Source organism: Momordica charantia, assembly GCF_013281855.1.
Source record: "Momordica charantia cultivar OHB3-1 chromosome 4 unlocalized genomic scaffold, Mcharantia_2.0 BLBB01000004.1, whole genome shotgun sequence".
NCBI classification, from domain to species: domain Eukaryota; kingdom Viridiplantae; phylum Streptophyta; class Magnoliopsida; order Cucurbitales; family Cucurbitaceae; genus Momordica; species Momordica charantia.
Window position 1 is genome coordinate 3,212,094 of NW_028275162.1, and position 22,567 is coordinate 3,234,660.

Here is a 22,567-nt window from a genome sequence, read left to right on the forward strand (position 1 = left end):
TTCGCCCGTCCCAACCCCTAAAATTTTGAGGATGGGGAAAAATCTACAATGAGGCGAGGATGGGGATGACTCCCACCCTACCGTGTTGTCATCCCTATTAACACTTCACCCACTACATTTTTAAAAACATAACCATAAATTTATAGAAAGAGATTTTTATTAGGTATAAAATTTGAGCTACAATTTTGTAAATAAGGACTAAAATTGTCAATTCTTTAAGAGTGCAAAAGACCAAAATAGATATTTAGAAAGTATGATAATTAAAATGAACCAATATTAAAAATACAGTAACTAAAAGGAACGTTTTGAACATATAACAATCAAAATCGAGAGCATATAAAATAGTATTTAATTAAATTTTTTTTTATAAATATTTGGAGAGAGAGGGGCATGTGAAAAAAGTAAGTTTGGTGGTTGTTTTGAAGAGACCACGCCCCTTTGGTTGTAATCATGCGGTCTTCTTTCTTATAATTATTTTTTTTCCCTTCTCTTTTTTTTTCCAACTCCTTTTTGTCTCCCTCTCCTATTTTCCTTTTTCCTTTTTCCTCTCTCTCATGGTTGATTTTTCCCCCTTTTTGTATGAATTTTTCTTTTTGTCTTCGTCTTGCTATTATTCTATGTTTTCGACTTTTACGATTATTTCATAGAGACATTAAAATCGAAGTCACATATAATGTAATGTCACGTAACTTATCTAATTAAGATAATAGAGCCTCTTTTAAACGTTAGAGGTTTAAATTTCTATTCTTTATATTAAAAAAGAAGAAAGAAGTTAGGAGTCCTATTTTAAAATTGATTGAGATTTCTATTTTAGTGCAAAAAAAAATGGACACACTAGAATATCTCTTCTACTCGTTATTTACAAAAATAATTTTATAGGGCTATAATGGCACCCATTTCTATTTTAAGAAAGTTATAAATATTTTAACCATATTTAAATTGAGAATTTAATCCACTCGGCTAAAATTTTTCATAAAGAATAATAAAATTCAACATCTAACTATTATATATTTAGTCTTTCAATTTCATAACTAATAAAAAAAGCTTAATCTAAGTCGAATTAAGAGGGCAACTTTCTTCCCTCCACCCATCTTTGGTAAAATACAAATTTTGGAAAAAAAAATTATTTTTCTTTTTACTTATATTGAGGGTGGAATTCTAGTGATTAGGAACAATAATCGAGATTAAAATTAAATAATACATTAATTTGCTCGGGAACCCAAAATAGAGCCACTCGTGCGAAAAAGCCACTCACTCTAATTATATAACCCCCTCCTTTTTTGCTATTTTAATACCCCCTGACTTATACTAAATAACAATGGAGGGCCTCACAATTTTTTAAATTCCTTGTATGCCCTAACTTCTTGTTTTAAATATTACTTTATGTCTCGTGGTTTCGAGTTTAATTTATTCTAGTCTCTGTATTTTTAAAACGTTTACTTTCTGTTGTTGTACTTTTAGATTGTATTCGTTTTAGTCCATATACTTGCATAAGGTTTGTTTTGGTTCTTATATTTTGTTGGGAGAAGAAAATAATCTTACCACATGTTGAACAGAGGAAGCTCAAGAATAACCAGGTCCTGCTTAAGAATAGTTTTGGAGAGATTCGACCTAGCATACTTAGTCACGGAACCTTGTGAAAATGCCTCCTAGTGGAGTGACCACCATCTGGGGTCGAGTTTAGGCACCCGATATGTCCGACCTTCGGACCGACACTTGTAACTGCCTATCGGATAGCCTGCCGACCCCTAACCTATAATTAAAGGGTCTTACTTCCACATCAGTTATCAAATTCTATCTCGAACTCCATATTAAGTCTGAGCCTAAATTGACTTGAGCTTCGAAGTGTTTTCCTCTCTTGTGCAGATCATTCCTCGACCAAGCGCTCAAGTTATTCTACTTGTCTTACCTTGACCAGGTTTGACCAATCCGAATTTTGTTGCACAAACATACTTTAAAAAATTGACTATGTTGATCCTTTATTTGCAAAATTTTATACGCAATGAAAATCTTTTAAACCAATTTTATGACTACAATTAAAAAAAATTTATGAGTGCAAAAATTGTAATTGAAAGAAACGATATCAAAATAAAAAATGAAGAGATCAAAATAGTCACTTTTTAAAAGTACGAAAACCAGTACATAAGTTTTGAAAATACAGTGTAAAAAATTCCATAAACTAAAATAGACATTTTAAAAATTTAAAGACCAAAGCGGTAATTACACGAAACAAAATATTTTATAATCCTAACTTCTAAAATTAGTGTCGAATCAAATACATGCCACTTTCTTTTTCAAGTAAATGAATACATGTTGCTTAAAGCACTACAATACGTCCTTGTCAATGATCTTTTTTTCCTTTTTTTTCATAGAAAAGAATTAATTATTTGTAATGTGACAAGTGAAGACTATATGATATTTAACTCTGATCAAATCAACATAAATATAGTTCATTTTCTTGATATAATTACTAATATTAATAGCATATTCATCTTTTTTAACTTTGATCAAATCAACATAAATATAGTTCGACGCGTGAAAAATGTATTTATTAATATTCTAAAAAGGAAAATAAATCTAGGGACTAAATGGGTAAGAAAGATGAAACTTTTAAAATATGGAAATTAAATTGGAAATAAACAAATTTGATTTATGATCATCACCTTCTCCAAAATTCCCCTCGAACTTCAAACACAGGCTTTTCCCACTCATGAAGAGCCCACATGGCCACCTTTTAAGCAGTGTATATATATCCCCAACCCTCTGCAACTTCTCCTTCAGTTCTTCTCCTCATTCCCTCCATTACCCACAAAAATGGCAGCAGATAAAGTAGTGGAAACCGTGATCGCCGGAAACTATGTCGAAATGGAGGCCGACGGCAACCCCCCCACCGTCAAATCCAAGCTCTCCAACCTCTTCTGGCACGGCGGCTCCGTCTACGATGCCTGGTTCAGCTGCGCCTCAAACCAGGTCCATTTTCCCCCTTTTCTTCACATTTCTCTGTTTTTCCGTTCCCCCCATTAATCGATCTTCTGGGTTTCGGTTAATTTGATCGATTTTTGCCCCAAATTAGGTCGCCCAAGTTCTCCTTACTCTGCCCTATTCGTTTTCCCAACTGGGTATGCTCTCGGGGGTGCTGTTTCAGCTCTTCTATGGCTTGCTTGGCAGCTGGACCGCCTATCTAATTAGCATTCTCTATATCGAATACAGAACCAGAAAGGAAAGGGAAAAAGTGGATTTCAGAAACCATGTCATCCAGGTTCATAAACTCAACTTTTTCTTTTCAAAAACCCTTTCATGAATCTTGACCTCACAATGGGGCTTTTCAGTGGTTTGAGGTGCTTGATGGGTTGCTTGGGAAACACTGGAGAAATGTGGGTTTGGCATTTAACTGCACTTTTCTTCTGTTTGGATCTGTCATTCAACTAATAGCTTGTGCAAGGTAATAAATACCTAATTCCACTCACCTCTGCAGATTTCACCTTCTTCAACTTGGCATTATTGATCCTCTTTTCCTTTCTTTTCTTTTTTTCTTCTGGTATGCAGTAATATTTATTACATAAATGATAACTTGGACAAGAGAACTTGGACGTACATCTTTGGGGCTTGCTGTGCCACTACTGTGTTCATTCCTTCCTTTAGGAACTACAGAATCTGGTCCTTTCTTGGTCTTTTGATGACCACTTACACTGCTTGGTACCTCACCATTGCCTCCATCCTCCATGGCCAGGTATCAGATTTTCCACCTAAACCCATTTTGTAAAACATGGATTCTAATCAACCCATTTTGTTAGAACACGGATTATGATGAACCCATTTTGTAAAACTTGGATTCTAATGAACCCATTTTGTAAAAACATGGATTTGGGTGTGATAATGAAGGATTTCGGTGTGGTTTAAGCTTTAATGATGTGTTTTTTAGGTGGAGGGAGTGAAGCACTCTGGTCCAACCAAGTTGGTTCTTTACTTCACTGGGGCCACAAACATTCTTTACACATTTGGTGGGCATGCTGTCACAGTGTAAGACAATCTCAAAGCCTTTTTATGTTATTAATGTTTTTTTCTTGTTGGTTTCGTTACGGTCTTCAAATCAAAGATGTGGAATGTGCATATGTTTGTTGGCTGTCTCTAGTGTGTGGTGTGGTGTGGCATTGAAAATGTCAAAAACTCCACTCTTTGTTGTCACCCATGAAAGATCTCTCAAGTTTTTTAGTTGATCTTTTACCATTCTTGATCTCAATACCATTTGGTGTGTTCAAATGTAATTAATATAATGCCTTTGTCAAACCTCTCTAAGCACACCCACCGTATAGAAATATTCAGCTTGCCCTTTTTTTCTCTACCTTTATGAATTTTATATTTGTAAGCTGTTTACACTATTGAATTGAACTGTACTTATCAAGCTGAGAGAGAGAGCAAAAAAGACATCCTCTTTTCTTGGGGAAAAGAAAACCCCTCTCTTTCTAGACATTGTAAGTGAAGTTTCTCTCTCCAATGGGCCTCTCTCTTTTATCATAAGACCCTGAGAAGAATCTGAAAAAGTAGGAGGGAACAGGGACCACCTTAGTTTTGTTTGATGGGCCTTTCTCCACTGGCCCAACTGAGAAAGGCCCATGAAGCTCACACCTTTAGCTCAACCACATGAACTGTGTCATCAAAATCAAACTAGACTAAGAAATCTAATTAGTTTATACTTTGTAGTGATTCATCAATGGAATAAAGTAGAGAAAAGTGTTTTGATGGTGGGAAAAAATTTGCAGGGAAATCATGCATGCGATGTGGAAGCCACAGAAGTTCAAGGCAATATACTTGGTGGCGACTGTGTATGTGCTGACACTGACACTCCCATCAGCAACCGCCGTGTATTGGGCGTTTGGAGACATGCTTCTGAATCACTCCAATGCCTTCTCCCTTCTCCCAAGATCTCCCCTCAGAGACATGGCTGTCATCCTAATGCTCATCCACCAGGCATAATCATCATCATCATCTTCCTCTTCCTCTCCTTCACTCAACACTCAACCAAAAATACTAACTTTGCTCTCTAATTGTTGCAGTTCATCACATTCGGATTTGCCTGCACTCCTCTGTATTTTGTGTGGGAGAAGGTCATTGGGATGCACGAATGCAAGAGCTTATGCAAGAGGGCAGCTGCCAGATTGCCTGTGGTCATCCCCATTTGGTTTTTGGCCATCATCTTCCCTTTTTTTGGCCCCATCAACTCCACCGTTGGATCTCTCCTCGTTAGCTTCACTGTCTACATAATCCCTGCCCTCGCCCACATGTTCACCTTCCGATCCCCTGCTTCCCGTGAGGTACGCCGCACTAGATTACTACTCTCTCTCTCTCTCGTTCTATGTTTTGGTTGCGTGTATGTGGTCACAGTGTAGCAGACAAGGGAGCGGCTCGTTCTCCCAAGTCTCTGTCTGATGTGGGTTTTGTTTAATTAGTAATGGGTGGTCGTGGTTCATTAGTTTTTGTAAAGATTTTGTTTTTTGGAGTTGGTTTCCTAGAAAAAGTTTGTTTCGTTATACGATGAGGGAAAAAAAGGGAAAAGGCACGAGATTCTTTGGTGCTGCCATATTGCATGCGATGCGGCAGAGTATCTGTTCGTACTCTGATTCTCACCACCACCCCTGTTTTGTGACAGTCCTCTTGGAAACCTTCCACTTGTCATTTGGTGACTGGTTTTTGTTGATGCAGAATGCGGTGGAGCAACCGCCGAAGTTCACCGGCAGATGGGTTGGAGCGTATGTGATCAATGCATTCGTCGTGGTGTGGGTGTTGGTTGTCGGATTCGGGTTCGGCGGGTGGGCTAGTGTGACCAACTTCGTACATCAGATCGACACATTCGGGCTTTTCACCAAGTGTTACCAATGCCCCCCACCGACAACTGCTCTACCACCACCACCGCATCTCAACATCACAGCAGCACCACCACCGCACCACCACCATCGCCCGGGCGGCCATTGATGAGTGAAGGGACAGAATGATGAGACTGTTGAGGTTGTTTAGGTCAAGGAAGGGACGATTGGGATAATGTTTGTTTGCTCTGTACTGCAGCTTTTGGTTTGATTAGACAGAGGGGAGGGGTAAAAACAGAGTTGGCGAATGTAGCTCTTTTTCATCCGAAATAGTACATTTCCCTTATCATTCTGTCTCTTTTTACTTTGGCGTAGGGCCAATTCCTTCTTTATGGTGCCTAAAAAAAGAAAAAGCTGAGAAATTTCTCGTATCTGAAAATTATAACCTGCCTGCACCCTATGATGCAAATTTGCTGCTTTTTCCATAATCACAATCACCAACTAAATATGGCTTTCCCACTGACTATGCCATGTGAATAATGGGTTAGTTACCTGAGAGGGAAGTTCCACTTTTCAAAGAGTTCTAGAATTCACCATTGGATCCCAACAGAACAGAGTAAAAAGAACTACAAAGAAATGGTTGAAGAAGAGCGTTGGCATTCAAACTCTTCTAAACTGCATAGAAATTCGAAACTAAGAAACTTGTTCTAGACAAAGTGAAAAACGCAAGAAGCTTGTCGATCTTGAAGAAAATGAAACAATTACATTAAAAAAAAGTAGCAGTGTATGAACGAACAGATGATGATAAATTTCAAAAGTAAAGGATTCGGCTATAAACAGGCTCCTTTTAAAGGGCATTTAGTAATGCAGTAATAGAAACTGTGTTTGTAATTTCTGTTCATTTATTATCAATCAAGCACAGAGCTCTTTCACAAAAGAGGTACCACTTTATCTCTTTCCAGCCTGCATTTCCCTTTCATAGTCTCATGCTCATTCCAACAATAATTGCATAGGAAAAAGAGAAAAGCAATGAAGAGGGAGTGTCCCCATTGCCATTGATTCAATAGAGTTATTGGTAAGCAAACACAAAGATCTGATGAAACCCACATTCATTCATTGAAAACCAGAAGCAGAGCATTGTATATGAAAATACTTGTATCAACAGTTAAAGAAACAGAGAATCAAGGAAGATTCCTCCCCCCATAAATCATCTCTTTTCTAAAGGATCGCTGATAAAATACCCCTAAATTCATCAAACAAACCATCAACACCCAAAAGACAATGACCAGAAACTAAGCTGAGATAAAAATCCATAAGAGAAAAAGACTACTACTCAAATCCTGTTTAAAAGATGACCTTACAGACCCCAGTAGATCAAAACTGAGATGAAAGGCGAAGAAGGAAACCCGAACAAAACACCCCCAGATGATGAACCAAACAAAAGTAAATGCCAGTCACCAATTTACGAGATCAACGGCCACTGTTTGGACACTCCCTAGCGAAATGCCCAGATTCGCCACAGCTATAGCAGTTCCCACCGCCACCGCCGCCGCCGCCGCTGCCGTACCTATCTCCACCGCCTTGAGATCCGCTCTGGTAGCAGTCCCTGGCCAGATGCCCTGTCTCGCCGCACTTAAAACAAGCACCACCACCACCACCACCACCTCCTCCATAACCCCCACCCCCGTAACCACCGCCGCCCCCGCCGTAACCCCCTCGCCCACCGCCGCCGCTCCCACCGTTAAATCCGTACCCCCCACCGCGCCTCCCTCTCCCGCCTCCTCCACCTGCGCCTCCATAGCCACCCCCGCCTCCTCCGGCGCCTCCTCCTCCTCCTCCTCCTCCCCGGCTCCCCTGCACGGACGATTCGCCGGGACCAGTGACGTCGACGGCCTTGGAACGGCCGTCAGCCTCGGCCTCGATCACAAATTCGACATCCTCCCCGACGCCGAGGCTCCGGAAGCCGTCGGATCTGATGGAGGACTGGTGAACGAAAAGATCCTCGCCCCCCTCGTTGGGAGAAATGAAGCCATAGCCCTTCTGGTCACTGAACCACTTGACTTTTCCACTGACCCTCTCTCCCATTTCTCGATCGGTCTTCTCTTCTGGGTCGGCACTGAAAAACCCTAATACCCAACTTCTCTCTCTCTCTCTTGTTTGTTTCTCTCTCTAGAGCCTCTTGATCTTTCTGCGAGAAAAAGGGTTTTGAATTATATATATATAAAGAAACGTACTTTGTGTATCGAAAAGCTTGGAAACGGGAAGAGCGCCCCGTCATCCGTAAACGACGCTTTTTCCATTTCTGATTTTGTGGGGCCTCTTCTACTTCCCTCTCTGCTCACCGTCCGATTGTCGCCGTCGCCGACGAGATCCGACGGCCAGGGCCCTCCCTTTTCTCTGCCTTCCAATGGACCACTCCGCCCTGGGATCTGCGACGGAAGATTAACCGTTCGGGGTACTTTCGCGAATTCACCTCCCCGGCCCCACTCCATTTCCAAAATATCTTCATTTTTCTTTTTTTATTTCTCTTTTTACTGTGGTGAAATTATGCGGTGAAAGTCGAACTTTTATTTGTTTGTTTTTGAGAATGGAGAAATGTTTGAATCTGTGTTTTGATTTTGTTGGTTTCCAAATATTTTTAAAAAAATTGTATTTTTTTATTCATAAAATCTTGGGTTTCTTTTCCTTTTTTTTTAAGTTTTTCGTATTTACTAGAAGCTAAAACACAACTTTTGATCTCAAATTTAAAAACAAAAGCACGTTTTTGAAAGATTCTTTTTTCAGATTTTAAATTTTTTCTTAACGTTTTTTTAAAATTGATAGTGAAACAAAAGTAATACTTATTACATTAAATTATTCTATTTTATTTGTTTCACAACTTTTATATGTAAGATGGAATATTTATTTTAGTTTATTAATACTTTATAAAATAATAATGTTGACCGATAAAATCTATTTCAATAGTCGTGTTGGAGGTTCTATTTAGAAAATTACTGTAAAAAATTAAATAATATATTACTGCGTGCCCAGAGAATTAAATAAATTAATAAAGGGAAGAAAATGGGGGGTACTCGTTTGTTTCTTGTTAAATTATAGAAATAAAAATTTTGTGAAAAGACGTTTAGGGATACACGACCAGTCAAAAGGTCAATTAATGGTCAAAATATAGGGTTTTTGTTATTTGGTAATGTTTTGATCATGACAATTATATTTATCATAATTAATGTTAAATATTATTTTCATCATCTAACTCTCCATTTTTGTTATTTTAATTACTATATTTGAAAATATATTTCTTCTGACAAATAAAATGTCTATTTTAGGGTGTGTTTGAAGAATGAATATCAGGGTCAAAATCACTTCTTTTTCCATTGGTAAATTAAAAAATTTATTTTAGAAAATCTAAAATTACTTTAATTTTATTTATAAAGTATCAGATGATTTTAGAAAATCAATTATACTTAAATCTCTTTTTTCAAAATAAGTCAAATGCACCCTTAATATGTATACTTTCAACTTTTTTTTAAGTACAATATGTGGGGACGAAAATATAACTTAGAACTTTTGGTCGAAAATAATATACCTTACAACTCACGATCTTTCAACTTTTTTCGGTCTATGTACTTTTGTATCTGTAATTTTAAGAAGGGTCATTTTGCACCTTCAATTTCATTTTTATCTCAATTCTTTATGTCACAAATTAAATATGATAATTCACTCACTAAATTTTTTAAAATCCATAAAATTTATTAAAGGATTTCTATTGCATATAAACTAAAACGAACCAAAGTTAAAAGTAGGGAGGCTAAAATTAATGGAATATATCAAATGAATTCAATAAATTTTTGTAGGGTGGGTTTATTTCTAAAATTAGTTATTTTGATTGTATTTAAATTTTGTGAACCAAAAGGTGAAAGTTTTTGAAACAATATTTATATTGTTTCAGTGTTTTCAATTCTATCTAAATAGAAATGTGTTTTCAAATTTTAAATTTACTGCTAAACACATTAAAATATTAGATACAATTATATTTTTATTAAATCTTTTATTTTCAAATTTCTAGGTTCAAATTGCCAACTAAATCCACCCTTTATGATTATAAAAAAGTTGTAGCATCAAAGTATATGTTCCTAGCCTAGTTTATTAGTTAATGTATATGTACCTAAGTGTACACACTCGAACTTCCACCATTTTATGTGTGATATAATGTTTAAAAATAATAATAATAAAAGTTACCTTCCTTATTTACAATGTAATATTTAGAAAATCTGTGACGCCAGACTAGAATAAACCGATATCACATCTGAACTCAAAAGTTTTGCTTTACTAGGGAGCATGTTTCTAGTTGCTTTACTAGAAAGCATGTAGGTGAGGACAAAACAAAAGGACTCGTGTTGGTCTGTAGGAGCTACGCAGGATCCGAGCCCCCCTCAACCTTTTTAGATAATATGTTTAGTATATAATAATCTACTAAAATTACAAAATTTATCATTGTCACAGTGGTTAATCTGAGCTCTATCTCCCTCTCCTTTTTTGTTTAATTCATATTTTAGTCTTTTTTTAATACGTATCTTTTTATACTTTATATTCTTTAGTGTGTTTGAGCATGCATCTATGTGCTTTTATTTCTTTTTTATGTATTTTGTATTTCTTAGTCTCCAATATTGCCTTTCATTTTGTTTTAATTTGTATTTTTTCTCTTTTTTTTTAAATTAATATTCTTTCGGTGCCTTTGTTCAATCTTAATTCAATGATTTCCCCATCATTTTTCCTATATAGGCTTTTTCGTGAGTTTTATAAAAGAAAATAAAATCATCAATTTTATTTTTTAAGAAGAAAAATAAATCATATTAGGTCCATTTAAAAAAAATGGAAAATTAAGAAAATTTGTGAATTTATTATGTCAAAATTTTTTTGGACAATCAAATATGTCAGAAAAAAAATATATATATATATATATATATATATATAAATGTTGGTGGACCTTTATCATTTAATTGCTGCTGACAATTCAAATGTTTTTTTTTTTCCATTTATACATTGTTGTCGGATGGGTAATAATTTTTTTAATAAATTCTTCTACCGATATATTTTCCCCCTCTTTATCAACTAATTATGCAAATATTTCACTTTTCAGTATAATTGCGATACTATACTATCGCCATGGAAAAATAATCACAAAAATGAGAGATCAGAGGGATTTTCATTTATTAAACCAAAATGTAAACTTACCAACAAAAGAAAACCCTAAACTTTAAATAAAATCTAAACTTACTTTAACGTTCTGAAAAAAGAATCCTAACAAAATCTAATTTCCACAAATGAAAATCTTCAATTTGAAACTCTAAAGTTGCAAAAAATTTCAATAAAATAAAAAAAAATAATTAAAAAGGAAACAATCTAAAATCAATCAAATTTTTCAAAATCAAATCCTGCAGCCTATATTCAAGCCATATTTAGGGCCTTTTTTACACATATTTAGGGCAATTAAGGAAAAAAAATAATGAAATAATGAAATATTATAAATATGATCGAATCAATGATAAGTTCAAAAATATCTTCAATTATTATTACTTTTGTTTTTTTGTTGCATGCCCTTTATAGCATTCGACAACTATTTATGCTTTTTGCTTTTCATTTTTAGAAGCACTCTTAAAATTCTATTTTGAGGAAACAGAAACAAAATAACCCCTAATGATTTTCGTTTCTTATTTATCATGTCCATGTTTTTAGAAACATAATAATTTGGTTACTTGTTATGTTTTGTGTTTTTCATTTTTAAGAAACGTTTATAAAATTATGTTGAAATTTTAGAAATAAAAAGTTTCTCGTTTCCCATTTTTTCTAAGACATTCCATTTTTCATTTACAAAAAAATGCATAATAAATATCAAAAGATGAACTAATAAAATAATACAATAGTATATGTAAATCCAAGGCATATTAAAAAAACATGTAAAATTAAATAGAAATGGGTAATATTTTATAATAAAATCACATACATCATACATCTTTTGCTACTAATTACAAAAATACCCTTGAATTTTCTTATTTGTTCAAAAACACCTCTATAATTTCGAAAGTTTCAATACTACACTTTACCTTTCATGAACACATTTTGACAGAATTTGGAACAACATAACAATTAACGTCACAATTATATCTTAAAATTAATTTTCCTCCAAGAGAGTTTACTTCTCCATTGTCTATCATATTTCACCCTAATACCCTTTAAGAATCGATAGCTTTTTTCACACCACCTTTCTTCGAAATTGAAAGAGAAAAATTATAAAACAATTAATTAAATAGTTATAGTCTTACTCTCCTGAATAAATGGAGAGAAATAGATTAAAGGTGGTAAAATAATTATTAAAAATGTATGGAGGGGTAGAAAATAAATAATAATGAGAGCGAGAGGTTGATAAAGTTGTAATTTTTAGTAAAGAAATTAGATCACCCGATTCTCAAATTTGTGACGGATCCGACCAAATATTTTAGCTCGAGATTTTGGCCCAAGCAGCCGATGCTTACCACATGATGCTTTAATCTTCATCTTCTTTGCTCAATCGTTCACCGCCGCACCGTTTAGTCATTTTACATCCTTTGCCGTCGCCTGTCACCGCCGGCGCTACCTCTTTCCATCCTTCGTAGTCACCTTGTCATTGCAGTTTCGTGAGTGTGGTCATCGCTGCTGAAACAGGTTCTGTGTGCATTCTACCTTTTTCTTTTTACTTATTCGTGAATTCAAAATTTGATTGTACCCTAAATGTGTTCTGGTTTTCAATTGGGTATTTGCTGTTCTTTGAGTTGATTTGAATTAAGGAGTGTGTTCGTTTCATTTCACTGTAACAATGAAAATGTGGACCGCATATCACAAATCTTTTTTTTGTGCCAGTGATTTTTAAGATTGTTTATATTGTAAAGAGGATTTTGAGATAAAATTGTAAGGGAAGCTCAATGGAAAACAAGAAAATGAAACGATGTAGATGCAATAACAAAGTGTTTTCTGCAGATCTAGCAATTCAATTGCAGGAAACAGTGAAGTCAACAATACATGAACGAACTTACAGGAAAGTAGAAAAGTAGGGAAATTGGAGGAGTTATGGAGAAAACAATATGTATATAGAATGTCTATGGGCATCCGTAGAGATGGTAGTTATTATTCCTGTTGAAAAAAATGAAATGATACACACAATCATAAAGATTTGAAAAGCTATTTTATTCATACTCATCCATAAATATCTATTTTATTAATCAGTTGTGTATGTGTAGTCTATATTTCTAAGCTGAGCATATGCTTGTGATGTAAACTTCCTTATCCCTTCATCTCTAAATTGATTGAAAACTGTAGTTGAGGCTAAAAAGTAGCTCATTGCTTATGTATCATATAAAACGTAATTGATAATGTTTAGGTTGTAAAAATAATGAAATAATTACTTTTTGTCAAATTTGAGGTTCTTTGTAATGTTTGGACTTAAAAATAATGCGAGTAAATAGGATGTGTGGATCACATTGTTTTTTTTCTTCTTTTTATCTTCTTCATCAAAACGTTTTTAGTCATTTTTACTTGGGATTATTGCCAATTGGAGATCATCTTTCTAATTTCAAAGGCTTCTTTGGTACATTTCATTAATCAATAAGTTTGTTCTAATTTAAATAGTTTTACCGATGTTGTTAGATTTTAGGTTATGTTGATTGTTTATTGTGTCGTATAACTTATGTTCTCTATATCTTTTCCTTTCATAGTGTTTCAAATGCTTGTGCTTATTTCCCCTTTCAATTTCTGTTTGTAATAGCTAGGGCTGCATGAACTATTGTTTTATATTGTTTTCTAAACTATTTGCAAGTTGTCTATGAAATTGAATCTCTTTTTTTTTTGTCGCTAATAATACTTTCAGCACATCACAAGGACGTCACTAAAAATAATTATCAGCAACACGCTTATTTGTCGCTAAAAACCATTATCAGCGACACCCTAAGAAGTCATTGATAATCATTTTTTAGCGACGCGGATGTAATGTCACTAAATGTTATAACGACACGTTATTAGCGACGTCTACCATGACGAACCAAGACGCGTCTGCTAATATTTTCAGCGATGTTTTTTGTCTGTCTCTGAAAATATATTTTGTTGTAGTGGAAGCAAACACCCAACAGAGCCCTCGAGAACTGAGAAGACGGTGAGTGAGAAATTTGGCGATGACGAGAAACAAGAGGAAGACGAGAGAGGCACTCACAATCCACCCCAGAAACAAATACGCCGAAAATCCCCCAGATTTCGCTCTCTTAGCCTCTCTTTATCCTTCCTTTCAACCCTTCGTCTTCCTCCATCCTCGACCCAGAATCGAATGGACTGACTTCAATGCCACACGAGAGCTCACCCGGGTCTTGCTTCTCCATGACCATGGCCTTAATTGGTATCATTCTCCCCCATACTTCTCTGCTACTCCATTTCCTTGCGCTTGATTACTGTATCCCAGTTGATGTTTCCTTACTTTATCTTCCCCAAATCAAAATGTTTTGAGAGTTTCTGCTGTTTGAACCTCCATGGTTGCAAAACTCCAATGGGAACGGGGGGGGGCTCTATGTGGGTTTACTTTTTTATGTTTACATTCGATGTTTTAACTTGTTTAGGGACTCCTTTCATTGTGTTTCACTTGTTGGCTTGTTGGCAATTTGAAAGTCCTTTGATTGTCAAATTAGATTTCATCTCTAAATGAATGTTCTGAGTTTGTGGTAAATGTCATTTTGATATTTTAGGTGGATTCCTGATGGACAGCTCTGCCCAACAGTACCTAATAGATCAAATTATATCCATTGGCTTGAAGATCTTCTGTCATCTGATATCATTGCAAATACGAATAGTGATAGAGGTTGTGTAAGAGGTTTTGATATAGGAACTGGTGCAAATTGCATCTATCCACTTCTTGGAGCCTCTCTTCTCGGGTGGAGTTTCGTCGGGACAGGTGACTTCCTTGCCATATAGTTTGTCTTGTTCTCAAATTTTTATATTACCCATTGATTTGTATGTTGTTTAACAATGATCAGGTTTTGTATTCCACCGGGATTGGTTCAGATGTTACTGATGTAGCTCTAGAGTGGGCTGAAACAAATGTTAAAAGTAATCCACATGTTTCTGAACTTGTTGAAATTCGAAAGGTAGATAGTACCTCGAATACTTTGTCTACAGAATTACATGACGGTGTAGCAGTCAATAGTGAATCCAAGAATTCAGATGATATGGATGGTAGGGCGGTAGGGCCGCCCTCACCCTCATCCTCATTAACGGAGACAGTCTACTTGGAGAAGAGATATCATGGTCCTCCCATACTTCTTGACGTTGTCAAAGATGGTGAGAAATTCGACTTTTGCATGTGCAATCCTCCATTTTTTGCGAGCATGGATGAAGCAGGATTGAATCCAAAGACTTCTTGTGGTGGGACTCTTCAGGAGATGGTTTGTCCCGGTGGGGAGAGGGCATTTATCAGTCGTATGATTGAAGATAGCACCGTCTTGAAGCAGACTTTCCGGTATTCATTGCTCATACAACTGTAAAATCACCTCCAAGTTTTCTATATATCTTTTAGGAATCTTATCTTCTTATCCTTATTGATCTCTACAGGTGGTATACTTCAATGATTGGAAAGAAATCAAACCTCAGCTTCCTGATATCTAAACTGTGGAAGGTTGGAGTGACAGTTGTCAAGACTACAGAATTTGTCCAAGGCCAAACTAGCCGGTGGGGACTCGCTTGGTCTTTTATGCCCGCAGCACGGAAGATTATTTCCACTCATGTCACTAACAAGAGTGTCTTGTCTTTCATGCTCGAGGTCAGTAGTTGATCAGAGCTTTTTCAATCTTTATACTGTGCTTGCACATGTTATTCCTCTTAGATTTGTAGATCAAAGTATAGATCAGATATTAATCCTTTACTGTAGATATGTAATTCAGTTTTGCCATTCTTCTGTTGCTCAGGGTCTCTTGCCACGAGTTAATGCCATGAGTATACTGCAATCGATTGAACATTTTCTTAGTACCGGTGGAGCTTCTTGTAAACTGAACACTTCTTCATTTACTGTAGATGTATGGTTGTTCACTTGGCCTCTTTTATATCTTTACAAGTGATGGTAGATTGATATCATGCTAACAACAAATGTTTCAGTAGATTACAGCATCTGAGGATCATTGCCAAGCAATTCTCAAGAATGGGGCCTACCAGGTGGACAAAGGTGCTGGTTGTGTAACTGTGAAAGAATCAGAGTCTCAACCCTCAAATAATCTGTGTTTTAGAGTTTCGGTATTTGCCTCGCCATTTTTCGATTGTGGAACTTAATCACTTGTGCTTAGTCCATACTTGACTATAGCAATTTTCTTTGTTGTAGGTCTTTCAGCAGATCCCGGGCACGCTTCTTGTGAAAGGCTCCTTGCATCATTCAAGTAGTGCTTCTGCAGGTACTCAAGTTTCAATATATAATACTCTCCTTTACGTGTGAACTCGAATATGTGCAGGCCAAACGTATGAATCATTTGAGTTCAGAATCTCCCTATTATATTCTCTAAAGTTTACAGGAGAAAACCCTTCTCCCCCAATTGCCAAGAATCTAAACGGGATTTTGTATTTGTTGAATATGTATGATCCAATGGAATTGGCAATATTACGATGGTATATGCCACTCCTTGCAGGCATGTTCTCACTGATTTTCCACCGATTAGAGGAATTCCTGAAAGCTGAATCTTGTAGAGAAAAGGTGTCATAGAGATCCCTCTGCCTCAACAAAAAATACTTGTTAAACTCCATGATGTGGGAGAAGCCCGTGGCCCGATCCCTGGTCCCCCGGACCCCAATCACTGTGCTAATTATCGAGCATAATTATTTTTTGGAGCTTTTGAAGCTTGAATTGAATCTGTAAGAACAGGCACAGTGTGTTGTGCTATTACTCGTTTGTTTCCTATATGTAGCACATGAACAAGCGCAGAATTTTCCAAGTTTCTAACAGAAGACATTGCTAAATCTTTATGAACTTCGTTTCTATTAAGAATCACTGTTACTTTGTTATATCACATTTCTGCTCCTTTGTTTCCCTTTGTTCCCTCCGTCCCCCCTCCCCCATCCTGCTCGGCATGCCGATGCATCTCAGTTTCGGCTGTTCTATTAGGTCAACTGATGCTACTGACTGTGTTCTATTAGGTCAACTGATGCTTCGACTGTTTTCTGTTTGTTGTTTGGTAGGCTGGTTGTGGGTGGTGGCATTTTTGGCATAGCGATGTAGTTTTTTATGTTCTAGCCAATATAAAATGATTGGGAGCTTGACATTATTGAATGAGCAAGCGACTTCAGCAAAACTTTTTTCTAAACTAAATCCACCCCAACTGCAAGGATCTTGCGATCGTTGCACGTCGATGACTCGGTTCAACCAGTTTCGTCTAATTCTTTCGATTTCAATTTGCATTCCTGTATATATAGGTCCCCTGTAATGACAAAGGAGCCATCCTTCTAGCTTTGTCTTGAAATAAGGTGAATCATGCAACTATTACTTGTTCTTCTTCAATATTAACACGACATAAATGAGGCACAAAAAGGAAAGGACAACTCAAAGTTTATGACAATTTGAAAGCAAGAAGTAACTGTATTTCACTCTACAGTAGGAGATTATTAAAAAATTGGTTTACTGAAAAGCCTTAAGATTGCTCTCTGAAGGAGCAAGCTGAAGAATTTTGAGGTGCTGCCTCCTTTGGTGAGCGCCCCTTTAAGAAAATCATGGAAATATTGGCTAAAAGCTACATGACCAAATTTTGGTTTGATAGCAAGCCCTTCAGACCCTATTGGCTCGTTCACTTCAAGCCCTTGAAACCCTTACTGCTCTCTCTCTCATTTTCCCCCCTTTATCTCTATTAACGCTTCAAAAACATGTCTTCATTTTTTTATAGGTGGTCTAAGATGACATTCCACGTCAGAGTTGAAGGGCGTCATTGCCGTTCAAGAGGTACTATCTTTTGAAGAGGCATCAAACTTTATTTTCCACTTTTCTTTACTTTTTATTTTAGTTGTTCGATTCTTGAATTTCTATCAAAGTGCTCCACATTAGTTTGGTTATTTGGTCTTTCTCACATAGGATTTAAACTTTTGAACTTTCTACAAACTTTTGATGGCTCAATTTGTTGGTCGCTTGTGCTTTCCGCTTAAGAAGATTGGGGACTCAGTCATATTATCCCGTTTATTTCTTTTTCACTAGGATATGGTGAGGTGTTTGAACCAAGTGAGATACTCAATATGTTGGTTTTATGGTGTAGGTTTATTAGCTTTTCTCTTATTTATTATTTATTTTTATTTTGGTTCATAGTGACTCTAAATGCTTTGCATCTAACAGGATACAAACCCACAAAAATAAGTCGAGGATAAATATTTTCTTCATTTATTTTATTTCTCAATAATTTTTGTCTCTGCCTTCTTTTTAATTCTTTTATGCCTAATTTTTCAACCCATTTCACATTCTAGCTTCACTTTTTAGAAAGTAAAAATGTAAAGAAAACATATTTCACACAAATCATAAGTGATTGCTTTATTGTGTACTTAGGAACATTAAGGATAAATGGTTGTAGCCCTTGAATGACAAATGGTTAAGAGAGAAAATATAAGTTTTTATATGTTTAGAGAATGGGCAAATCAGCTGATATGTACTTAATGTATCTGCATACATTTTGAGCTGTTACTATAAGTGGTTGCTTTTTTATTTTTTCTACTTACTTTTCCAGTAGGCATTGAACTAGTCTACATGACTTGGCTACTAGATGTTGAACCTATATTACTGCACATTACCTACCTTAGAATGTATAGATACATTCTCAACTGTTACTATTTGAAGTTTAGGTGATATGTTAAAATGGCAAGACAGTCCCAAGGGTTGGGTCATGGATGTAATGGGATAAAATTCCACTGTTGTTTAAATGGTTGTGAGTAAATATAATTGAGCATGAATTAGAGTAAGAATCTGAGTCTAGGATCGAAAAATTGAATAAGGTTGTAGTGAGATTCTAATATTTTCTACTGTATAATTCCCAAGGAAGTTAAATGATAAACACAAGCTGATGTTTCTGTTTACGCCAAATTGCAGAGAGGCGGAATGTATTCAATCAAGATCCAAGAATCTAGGTTTGATTGGAACATATACCTTAGTTACACAAATCATAAAACAGTAACAAAAAAGGGAAAACCATAACGGGAAATCAAGAGAATTGTTGCAATTAAAGGACAAAATGAAAGATGTATGGCCGTTGTGAGCTTTTCCTTATGCAATATCATTTAGTCATTTCTTAATATATAAGATATACTGCTATTTGTTAAGACAATGAGGTTCACCCTTTTTCATAGCGAGAATTCAGTGCCTTGGGGACTGAGGTTATCTTTGTTACAAATATTTATGAATTTATTGACTATCAATTATCAAATCTATTATGGATAAGAGGTAGTCTGTCGTTTCAAACCAAATGAACATGATGGTAACTTTCGAATTAGAGATTTGTATTTTACCTTTTATGTTCTTTTCTTTGCAATGTCTGTCTTAACAAGCATCATTGAAGATAAACATTTAACCTTTCCATTTGACAAGCCATAAGCTTTCGAGTCAACAGACTAGGTACCATCACCATCCCTGCCATTATTTGAGAACAAGAATTCTTTATTTATTGTTCACTTGTCCATGACACGGGACCAACAGCTCTCTTTCTTTCCCCCTTTAATGTCCCGTTTGACAATGTATTTTATATTTTTTAATTTGTTGTATGTGCATTGAGGCTCACTCTTTGTTTTTATGCCTTGCGTTATGTTGCAAAGAGCTATTCTACCTTAATGTTTCTCATGCATGGAAAAGAATTAAAAATTAATTTATCTTGTTCAGATTGATTTATTTTTGTTTAATCATTACCAACTTTACTGAATAATAAAAGTCTCATTTCATTAATCAAGTACTATGAATATTGGAAATTTTCTAAGGTGGAATCTCTCAAGCATATATCTGCAAGTGGTGTATCGTGCACACCAGAAATACAGCAAGCTATGTTCATTTAAAGAAAGCATATGGAGAATAGTATGCATAAGAAGTACTAAATCTAGGCCTGATACTTGTTCAGTTGTGTCTGGATTATTAAAAAAAGAGGATATGTAAGCATGGGGTGTGCAGCCCTATGACTTGGATGACGCTGATGCTCCTACCATATAGGGTAAAGTCATTTTCTCTCGTTGTCATTATTTTATTTTAGATGCATTGGATTACTTGTCTCCCAGATACCTTAACAAAACTCTTTTAGAACTTGCAAAGCTTTTTGATGGTGCTGTTATTTTTGTCGGTAAGCCCATCTAGATAAATTTATACTTAAATCATTTTAAATTATTTTTTGTCCATGCACCTAACATTGTTAAATACAGGTTGATTATAGTATGCAATGTGGTAATCTAGTTGTTTGTGTTTTGGCGGGTTACAAGTCCTCTAGTGTTCCTTCACTTCCATAATCCTCTCTCTACTTTCAGATTGTGAGACTGTTGTATTATAACTCGTGGAAGTCTTTGTTTTGTTTCTAATAATCTCTAGTGTTCCGTAATTCTTTTCTTAATACTGCATAGTGGTTATAAAAACCAGGTGAAGTTCTTGTTCTCACTCTACGGCCTGACCTGAATTAGACTGTGTCAAGAATGTGTTGAGTTATGATCTTGCAACTCTTTGGCACATAAGTTGATTTGGATAGCTAGGATGTTGACATTATTATAAGTCTTGTTTTAAATAGACTCGTTTGTATCATTCTTAATCTTAATAATTCTATTGACCAACTGTTCTCTCCCAATGGCAGAAAGTAATATGATTTATGGTTTGATGTCATAGGAAATTGAAGAGAAAATTTATTACTTTTCCTACCATTTTTTTTGGTTTAAATTCATCTATTTACTTCATTAGTCTAGATTGATTGATTTTATTTGGTTTTTTTACTCTTTCACTACTGTTAAAATTTATTGGCTTTCCAAGTCAAAAAAATGGGTAAAGTTTTGGATCTCTACTAAAATTTGGCATCCAGTAAGTACCTTTTATTTATTTATTTATCTTGAGAAGGTGACTATCATTAATTGAAATTAAAAGAGACTCTGGATGAAAAGATAGTTTTCTAGAATTTGATCATTTGTCGTTGGAACAGTTTTAAGTAGTTTCATGACTGAAACTTGAGATTGACCAGGGATTGTGCTCAAAAGGGTAGCTTGTCAGTCTTGTAATGGATATACATTAGGTGAACCATCAAATATTCCCATTCATCCGAAGCGGGAAAGTTGTTGCACTGGTCATGCATTAGTGCACGAAATTCATAGAATTCTCTCGTTGAATCCTATGACTTGGAGATGATTTAGAAATCTGGAATGATAAATGATACTGAATATTAACATATGGTTTCGCTTAGATTTTCTTCTTGGTCTTTGATTGTGATTCTTCCTTACTGTTTTGTTTTATAGTTATATCCATGTACATTACTGTTGTTGTTGTAATTAGTTTGCAATTGATTTTCTCTTAACTTAGAGATTAAAGCCCACTTTGAATTACTTATACTCTTTTGATTCTTACCACTTGCATTTTATCTTTATTTTTCTAGTGAGTAGCTGAGTGTTGGAGATATATTTCATGAGTTATTGGGAGGAGCAAAGAAAAAATGAATGCATGCATATCTCAAAAATCACAATTCAGATGTCAATTTTTGTTATTTTTTTTAAGTTTTATTAGTATAACTTTTTGTTTGGGTTTACTGATAAAGTAGAAAATATATTTATGTCAGCAAATTTCATTTTGAGTTTAATTTCGTTTATTTTGACGGCAAAAATAAAGTATGATCTTATAAATATATGTTATTTTTGTTTGTTTGTTTTTTTAGCGAGGATAACACACTTGCACAACATTTCTCATTGGATATATTTATCTATCAATATTTTGAACAACGAACTTCTTGAAATGTCTTTTAGATTTATGTAATTTATTTAGCTTCATGTATATTTACTTGGGATGAATTTGGACTTATACTTGTATATGTATTATAGCATTCTAAAAGTTATATGAAGTTATTTGAGATTATATATTTACTTAATTTGATATGTGCTTGAAATTTGAAGATTTTATATTATATGTACTTTAAAATTTCTAATACTTTGTAGGCTTAACTATGAAAAGTATTTCTAATTTGTGGTTCGAACAATGATAGAATTTGTGATATTATTTGAAAAATACTATAAATATAACTAAAAATTGAATTGAAAAAAAAAAGTTATGAAAACTTTTTTATAGCATTTTCGTAAAGTTAAAAGAAAGTTTGTCATATTATTTTATAATTGCTATAAAAGGTTAATAATAGCATAATCATTCAAGTTTTAATAGTATTTAACATAATTATAAAAAAATATTATAAAAAGCCAGTCACTTTCCATAACATCGACTACCATGACGTATGAAAAAACGTTATGCAATATTTATAATAGCATTTATTAGATGCTATGTATAATTCTATAGAATGTCTACCATAGCGTTAAATTTATTTTTAAAGCTATAAAAAATTAATTATACGGCATGAAAATATTTCATGACATTAAAATTATCGAATGGGAGGTTGAGAGCTGGATGGGGCTTATTCAAGAAATTGATGTGGTGTAACTGGGGGAAGGTGAGGATCAGTAGTATGGTCCATAGACAAAAATGGTCGGTTCTCCACTCGTTCAGCCTTTTTGAATTCCTCTTTGAGGTCCCC

At 35.1% G+C, this 22,567-nt stretch overlaps 3 protein-coding genes and 1 long non-coding RNA gene across 5 annotated transcripts; 3 read left to right on the top strand and 1 right to left on the bottom strand.

Moving 5' to 3' along the window:
• The first annotated feature begins 2,683 nt into the window (after positions 1–2,683).
• On the top strand, positions 2,684–6,153 carry LOC111007976 (auxin transporter-like protein 2). Its single transcript, XM_022280536.2, has 8 exons — positions 2,684–2,970; positions 3,074–3,259; positions 3,330–3,442; positions 3,547–3,730; positions 3,923–4,020; positions 4,761–4,968; positions 5,055–5,312; positions 5,701–6,153. The coding sequence occupies exons 1-8, from the start codon at positions 2,815–2,817 to the stop codon at positions 5,968–5,970; spliced, it is 1,473 nt and encodes a 490-aa protein (XP_022136228.1). The 5' UTR covers positions 2,684–2,814; the 3' UTR covers positions 5,971–6,153.
• A 742-nt stretch (positions 6,154–6,895) lies between these two features.
• On the bottom strand, positions 6,896–8,009 carry LOC148211646 (uncharacterized). Its single transcript, XM_088122809.1, has one exon. The coding sequence runs from the start codon at positions 7,884–7,886 to the stop codon at positions 7,272–7,274; it is 615 nt and encodes a 204-aa protein (XP_087978935.1). The 5' UTR covers positions 7,887–8,009; the 3' UTR covers positions 6,896–7,271.
• A 4,240-nt stretch (positions 8,010–12,249) lies between these two features.
• On the top strand, positions 12,250–16,861 carry FIO1 (methyltransferase). Of its 2 annotated transcripts, XM_022280261.2 has the most exons (9): positions 12,251–12,500; positions 13,938–14,217; positions 14,561–14,766; positions 14,877–15,330; positions 15,423–15,630; positions 15,776–15,883; positions 15,966–16,097; positions 16,183–16,252; positions 16,484–16,861. In XM_022280261.2, the coding sequence occupies exons 2-9, from the start codon at positions 14,000–14,002 to the stop codon at positions 16,555–16,557; spliced, it is 1,470 nt and encodes a 489-aa protein (XP_022135953.1). In that variant the 5' UTR covers positions 12,251–12,500; positions 13,938–13,999; the 3' UTR covers positions 16,558–16,861. The 2 variants fall into 2 exon arrangements, with proteins under 2 accessions (XP_022135956.1, XP_022135953.1); XM_022280264.2 differs by lacking the exons at positions 16,183–16,252; positions 16,484–16,861 and having other exon boundaries at positions 12,250–12,500; positions 15,963–16,103.
• A 685-nt stretch (positions 16,862–17,546) lies between these two features.
• LOC111007912 (uncharacterized) lies at positions 17,547–20,187 on the top strand. Its single transcript, XR_002601050.2, has 2 exons — positions 17,547–17,784; positions 19,791–20,187. It is a non-coding gene; the product is annotated as an uncharacterized LOC111007912 (long non-coding RNA).
• Positions 20,188–22,567: the final 2,380 nt, after the last annotated feature.